An 8,037-nucleotide genomic window follows, 5' to 3' on the forward strand; every position below is an offset into this window, starting at 1 on the left:
CAAAATAACTGTCAGTCTCCCTCGGTCTGGGGCTCCATGCAAGATCTCACCTCGTGGAGTTTCAATGATCATGAGAACGGTGAGGAATCAGCCCAGAACTACACTGGAGGATCTCAAGGCAGCTGGGACCATAGTCACCAAGAAAACAATTGGTAACACACTATGCCGTGAAGGACTGAAATCCTGCAGCGCCCGCAAGGTCCCCCTGCTCAAGAAAGCACATGTACAGGCCCGTCTGAAGTTTGCCAATGAACATCTGAATGATTCAGAGGAGAACTGGGTGAAAGTGTTGTGGTCAGATGAGACCAAAATCGAGCTCTTTGGTATCAACTCAACTCGCCATGTTTGGAGGAGGAGGAATGCTGCCTATGACCCCAAGAACACCATCCCCACCGTCAAACATGGAGGAGGAAACATTATGCTTTGGGGGTGTTTTTCTGCTAAGGGGACAGGACAACTGCACCGCATCAAAGGGACGATGGACGGGGCCATGTTCCGTCAAATCTTGGGTGAGAACCTCCTTCCCTCAGCCAGGGCATTGAAAATGGGTCGTGGATGGGTATTCCAGCATGACAATGACTCAAAACACACAGCCAAGGCAACAAAGGAGTGGCTCAAGAAGAAGCACATGAAGGTCCTGGAGTGGCCTAGCCAGTCTCCAGACCTTAATCCCATAGAAAATCTGTGGAGGGAGCTGAAGGTTCGAGTTGCCAAACGTCAGCCTCGAAACCTTAATAACTTGGAGAGGATCTGCAAAGAGGAGTGGGACAAAATCCCTCCTGAGATGTGTCCAAACCTGGTGGCCAACTGCAAGAAACATCTGACCTCTGTGATTGCCAACAAGGGTTTTGCCACCAAGTACTAAGTTGAAGGGATCAAATACTTATTTCACTCATTAACATGCAAATCAATGTATAACTTTTTTGAAATGCGTTTTTCTGGATTTTTTTGTTGTTATTCTGTCTCTCACTGTTAAAATACATCTACCATTAAAATTATAGACTGATCATTTGTTTGTCAGTGGGCAAACGTACAAAATCAGCAGGGGATCAAATACATTTTCCTCCCACTGTATGCAGACAGGATATGGGTGTGGGGTTGGTCTGTAGTGCAATATGAGTATGTGGGAAGGTATAAATTGATTAGTGAATAAGGGGCTGAAATCATCCAGCTGTCCTTCTACATTGGGGGAACTCCCTTTCCGACAGCATCACTTAGGATTTTGCTCTGTTGAGTCAGGAATGTATGTGTACCGCCTTTTTTTAAAGCCAATTTTCTTTAGCTCATGTTTTTTTTTTTTTTTTTTTTTTTACAAGGATGTAGCTGAAAACCACAGAGCTAATGCTCTTCTGTGGGATAAAGGTATGGACGTTTTTTTTTTTTTTGCTATACGTTTTTGACCTCTGTCTTGACCCCCTGTCTGCCTGATGGACAATTGTAGACTCTCGATTTCTCTGCTACAGGAAAAGAAACTATGAGAAAGTTCCAATAGCATCCAAAGCAGGAAAAGGATGTAATGTAATGTGTTTTCAATTAGGCGCACGAAGCCTGAACATTTAGTTTGTTGCACAGCATTAATTATCGGGAGCAATTATTCCAAGCTGCCTGTAGCAACTTCAGTTTGCAGAATGAGTGCACAGCCAGGGCCTTTGAAATGTTTCTTCCTTGAGGCTAAAATCATACACTGTTTACATAAGATCTTTCTCTTTTCAGAAACATTTTATACCCCACCAGGATCTCCTTGTAAACCATCTTGGAGGGAACAAATGCATAATTCTTTCCCAGTCTGTTGTAGATTGTAGACTGTCTCTGGCAACTTTTCTTTAGTGCTTGAATAAAACGTTTTTGCAATACACTATATATAATAATAAAAGTTAGATAAAATTAGTGCAGTCGATTTTCTAGAGATTTTTGAGCACTAAAAAATGTTGTTTTAATACATATTGCTCTTAATCCGTAGATATCATTCATATGGTGCTGTTTACATATCGATAATTAGGTTTGCCTACGTGTTTTAAAGTTTACATTAGTATAGAGACCTGCACCTTCTCTTTTTTACACATGATATAGTCTCCGATGTTAATGTGGTACCATCTTTTATTGTACCTGTTCCTACTTTTTGACCCTAAGATTTGAGCATTGTCAAGGAACACAAAGCCATCAACATGTGTTGTAAATTTTACTTTTCATACTTATTGTTGCCTGGAACTGATCAGTAAATAGAAATAAATATCTATCGATTGTTAGCGGCCCTTGTTGAACTGATTGTTGGATGAATAGATAGATAGATAGAAATAAACTGAACAGATGAACAAATCCCTTATAAACAACGATAACAGCTGTCAAACTGCATTGTTGTGCCAAAGGATTTGAGAGTGAAAAGAGCACAGCAATGGTTTTGGATGAACTATTTTTTTTCAGGGCTGCCAGCCTGTGCTTTACAAGGCTATTTTGCCAAATGATTAATACTTGTAAAAGAATTATGCCTTCTGATTTTGTCTTTTTACTTCCTTTTTCAAAAAAATATATTGATTTAAAAAAAAGCTTTCAAGATGTAAGAAGTTTGAGTGTTATTATTCTGATATATAAATTTGATATAAATAGACATTTTTGTCATTTCAGTTTAGTGTTCAGAAAAAGGAGGAAAGGACTTGTAAGTGTCTGATTTGTTTGTTCCTGACTGGACAGAGTCCTGTTTGAGGCAAGAATGAATTGCTGCAGTCTGTGCTTGACTCTGGGGATTAAGTTTCCTTTCTAATTCCACAGTTGTCATTTCTGAACTACGTTGCATTTGTTAAGACACTATTTGTATGGTTACAGAAGTAGGGAACACAACCGAGCACATATGAATTGGTTTGTTGTCTATGCTTCCCCCCCCGCCCTTTTTGTATAAATGTTTTACATGCTGTTGTGGGTGGGTGTTTGGCTAAGTTGCACTTAGAAGTGTCTCTGTGAAGGCTTGGATTCTGATTTTAGTCAGTGCTGATTATGCACATGTGAAAATCATAGTGTGTGTTAGTATTCATGAGGGACAGGGAAACAGGCCAGACAAGGAGACTTTCTTCCTGCCGGAGTAGAATTTTCTGGTTCACAGTTTCCACGCTCTCCACTGAGAGACACCTCGCTAACCACACCCAGCTCCTGCCTGGGCTGTGCTGCCTGCTCGTTTGCAATGGAGCTCCACAGTAGCTCAAGCAGCTATAAAAACAGAGCCGTTAATGGGATAGCAATAGTTTTTCCTTTTCAGTGAAGTGTATCAGAAACCGCAATAAACGAATGAGGGCTCACGTCGGTTTAGACAAGTAAATCTAGGCTGGATTAGGAATGATATCATATTGTGACTAATCCTGCAGAGGCATTTTTGGCTTACATGTGTAACAGATTTCACCACTGCTGGAATGCTTGGAAATCTTGATTAAACAGCATCACATTAAACTGCCTCTAAATAGCTTTCTTCTGCATATAAATCATCCTGAAAAGGAGATTTGTGTAGCTCATCTTATGTGTATACATATATATGTGTGTGTCAAAACATGGCAATTCAAAGTAAGGAAAAACTATACAGTTTCTTATGATATTTATTTATATATTTATCCATTTATTCACCTCACACTTAGCTACTTACGGCCACACAAAAATAAATACATTGTTTGTGCCCGGAGCGTGGGCTCGGTGACAGTCAGCAGGAGGGAGCAGGGAGTCATTGACGCCACTTAAAGACGTCTGGTTTTGTTCATGACTAGCTGTCAGTTTCAGACTGCATGGTTCAGAGTGGAAACTCCTGAAACAAGCTGCCCAGTCTTTAATGAGAAGGGAAACTATGTCCTTTGGAGAGGTGTGGCAGCACTAACATTTCACAGGTCACAAGGATCACTAAAACGATCATTAATCTGGCCCAAACTCGCACCTTTCCATTGGGAATGGATGTTTCATGCTGAATTGATTATTTTATCAGATTGACCACTATATTCCATGCATGTGAGTCATACTGTTTAATATTACAATGTAATTGTATTGTATTGTTAAGTATAGAAACAGTGCAGTCATTTTGCATGTGTGTTTGAAATGTTAGGAATTAATAAGCATTCAGAGCACCCTTGAATGTATTGTGACCCCAGTTATAAATCTAACATAATGAAAATTGATTTGTTAACGGTTGAAATGTATCAACCACAAATTTTGGTCTTGTCTTTGCGAAGGCTGTTTCCAATACAAGAGTATGTTTCAACCCGGGTCAGCTGCTTTCTTTCACAGCCTAGATAACGTCATTTTTGCTAAATCTACCGTGTCATCAATTAAACCCTGTCTGAAACTATTAACTCACAACACAAGACATGAGCTGTTCTTTCAGGACTTGAAACCACTTAGAAGAAATTATTAATTATGTTGCAAAATAATGACCCTGTTGAGGTCTTCAAGTGAGCCCAACTGATTTGCCCCCCCAATATTGTCTCCTCTGAAAATGGCTTCTCTTTATATACAGCAACCATAACCAGTGCTTCAGACAAATTAGCCATATTTATCAAGGATCTCTCTTTAAACTGCAATTTTAGGAATCTTCAGCTTGGGTATTCCTATAATTTCTGACTTTTTAAAATGTATTTTACCCATTTGTTAACCCTTTCCCCCCTTTCTCTCACAATGGGGTGAAAATGGCATCAAGGTGCAAGCAGCCATTTGATTAGTTGTGGGGGTGTTGTAAGGGGGTTAAAAGCGCAAAAGGGAAGTCCTGTCCTTTGGTATTCCAAAGCATGAATGGAAGGTGTTACACCATGATTGATGTTCTGCTCTATTGAAACCCTCTGTTTTCACAGGAACTGGGATTGTTGCATTTCTTGTATATCATGTAATCATTGTGACTGCTTTTCATCTCATTGTAACGAAGGAAAGTTTGCCCAAACGGTCTAGATACCAGACCTTCACATGTTGACAGTTGTCTGAAATCTCTCTGCATGCATTATTTGGGTATTGATAACAGGGGACCAATATAAGATTTAAAGGTTTAGAAAGTGTGTTTTGTATTTAATAAAGTTTATAATTCACGAGGAAGAGCTTGTAAATGAGGAATGTTCTTGTCTTAGGTACTTATTTTAGAAAATATTTTGTATGATTCATTGTGTATCTTACTGTGATTGTATAACTTTAGGGTAAAATGTAGATGTAGCATTACTGTGGATTGCTGTACAATTATTGATAAAATATTTGATATGATATATACTTCATGTTTTTGTGTGTATCTTTATGCACATATTAACAACACATTTGTGTATATAATGTTGATATTTGTGTATATGTATGTGGCAGTAGAAGTGCTATCCTATTAAGAAATGCTTATTAAACAGCATTCGATCTTAATGTCAGTAGCCGTTCTAATTTTATCTGTGCACGGCTGTTAGTGAGCTGGACTCTGCCAGTTTTTAATACCAGCGTATCTTGGTCTCTTGGTCAAGTAGTCCTATCTGTTCCACATCGCTTCCAACAGCTTGTGAAATCCTGCTTTAAGTCTCCTTCCAAAACGTGCCTCGCCCTATAATTTCCAAGACCCAAATAGTTGAGCTGTAAAATGTGCAGCGAGATTACCTTCCAGCTGTAAGGTTTTAGAGATCGTCTCACCCAATGGGCGTCACCCAAGCCTTAATTTAATCCCCGCTGAATCGACAGAAATACGGCCACTTCCCCACCTCGAGCTTCCTCGCCTTATACAACCCTCCACTAACTAATTTTACATGCATCTTTCCCAGTGCAGACAGAATAATTGGAAGGAAGCACAACTCCTTTATAAACATACATGTGGACATTTTCCCTATTTGAACTTCAGATCCTCAGCTCAGCATAGAGTCAGGTTGATAATTAAACTCCATATTAAACTTTTCAATGAAAACTACTTGCCTCAGGTTTTTTTTTTTTTTCTCCATCCACTAATACAAACCCATTGCCAATATATGTAATACAACACAGAACACTTTTTTTCCCTCCTCCTAAGGTAGTCACTGATATAGTGATCTTATTAATAATGTACAGAACCTTATCAGGAAAGACTGAATCTTTGCAATCTTGAAATCAAAAATGGACTAAAATGCATAATTTGATAGCTGTAGTAAAGTGGCACACTTCTCATACACATATTCAACCATCCATGACCAGGTACCTTATAGCTTGGAAGGGTTAAATCCCCAAACTCCCCTCTGAGAAAACGAGCATGCATTCAGTTGTTGTTTGACTTTTCAGAAACCATTAAAACAGTGCCGGCATTGGCTTACAAAGGCAGGTAAGAAGCAGTACTCACCTAGCAGGAGGAGTGCAAGCAGAGCTGAGGCTAAAGCCAGCTTCCCTGTGGATTCATTCATTCTCCCTCTTAGCGCAGACATCCGTCTCTGTGAGCGCAACCGTCTGTGTGTGGTGTGAACTGGGAGGACTGTGGGCTACTGGAGATCCAAGCGAAGTGTTTCCTCTGATTGTGACTGAGCATGCAGCTGTGCTGGGCTGGGGGTTTCCTTCAGGCTGGCTGGATAACGCAGTGCCTACAGCCTCGGTATAAGATGACAGTTTTATACAGCCCCTCATTGCTCGCCCTGACTTCCACACCCCTTTTCTCACTGGCTGCTTTAACCCTTTGTGACTGGGATCTGGCAGCTGTCCCTCGCATGGGCTGGAGAGCCATAGTGCTTTTCAGTGTGTGTTTGTGTTTGTGTGTGTGTGTGTGAGAGAGAGAGAGAGAGAGAGAGAGAGATGCATGTACAGTATATGAGATTATTGATGTGCAGATGCTCTTTGATCCCCTGTTGTACTTTTGGCTTTGTTGTCATTTGTTTTATCTTACTGGCAAATGTAAAATATATAAATAAAGAATGTAATGAAATAGTCACTGATTCTGGAGTAACATCCTGAGAAACATGTTGATCCATGTGGATATTTTTCTTTCCTATTCTGGGGTAGTACAGATATTATTATTTTTTTTAAATACCTTTCCATCTTTCAAACTGTCACAGTTTCTAAATGGCCTCCTGCTTTGCTTAGATATCCAAAGCAGTAGTAAACTTTTTTTTTTTTAAACATCTGTCTGTCATCTGCAACCAAAATAAACTGTATTTTCTTCCATTGGTCATGACCCTGAGATATCATACTGTCCTATCAAATATTCAGCCAGTACTTTTAGCAGCAGCTCCTGTGAGTTTAGGGTGAATCATCATCAAATCTTAATTATGGGGATAGACAAATACTGATAGACTTGTTCCCATGTATTTAATAGGGTTTGAGCCCACTCTTGACCAGATTGCAGCAGTGCCTTTCAATGTTTGGTATTTCCTCATGCAGTGCAGTTGTAATAGTGTTGGTTTCTTTAGTTTCTAACTAATTTGCCATTTTAATAGACTCTATGCACCTGCACTTCTGCATTTGATCTCAGCCAGCCCAAAAACTTCTGTTGTAGCGTCAGAAGCGACTGCTGTCAGTATAAGTTCAGGTGAAAATTATTTTCTACACCCGTTGCCTACAAGAGCTCCCCAGGATGATGGTGAATGATGTCCATCGTATGTAAGAGCATCAGCTATCGCTTCATCAAGCAAAAGGGTTTCCAAATTTGAATTTCAAGTTACATCGGCTCTAACCTTTATGGCGAGATTCAGGATCGGTGCTCCAAAATACCAAGAACTGTGTGGAAAAGTGTGCAGAGATTTAATTGTGTGAGGTCAGTGTTACTGTGGGTCTTCCACCTGTGATTAGATGTTTAAGATTTTTTTATCTGATCATTATTCATTATAAGATTAAAAACACTTCTGTACTTCACTATATCTGTGATTTCTGGTGGTTATTTCTAACATATTGCGTTTCCAAAGGTTATGACGTAGAAGCCTGTAAAACATTTAATACAGCAATGAAGTTAAGTTTTTCTCTTACTGAATCTAACAATGTATTTCTTGTTCTTCTGAAATTATAGTGATTTAAAATGTTTTGTTGTTTCTTAGTTTGTTAGTGATAACAATGGACAAAGCAGTATATGGTGAAAGGGGTATTTATTTCCAATAGGGTCCAAATGCT

At 39.4% G+C, this 8,037-nt stretch overlaps 1 protein-coding gene across 1 annotated transcript in view; it reads right to left on the reverse strand.

The window, feature by feature from the left end:
* Positions 1-6,526, reverse strand: part of LOC136749384 (serine-rich adhesin for platelets) — a 30,465-nt gene extending 23,939 nt beyond the window's left edge. Inside the window, exon 1 of the mRNA XM_066703640.1 lies at positions 6,287-6,526. Within this exon, the coding sequence (XP_066559737.1) occupies positions 6,287-6,368 (82 nt within the window). The 5' untranslated portion in view covers positions 6,369-6,526. The remainder of the gene's footprint in view (positions 1-6,286) is intronic.
* Positions 6,527-8,037: the final 1,511 nt, after the last annotated feature.

Source organism: Amia ocellicauda, chromosome 5 (assembly GCF_036373705.1).
Source record: "Amia ocellicauda isolate fAmiCal2 chromosome 5, fAmiCal2.hap1, whole genome shotgun sequence".
Lineage (NCBI taxonomy): Eukaryota > Metazoa > Chordata > Actinopteri > Amiiformes > Amiidae > Amia > Amia ocellicauda.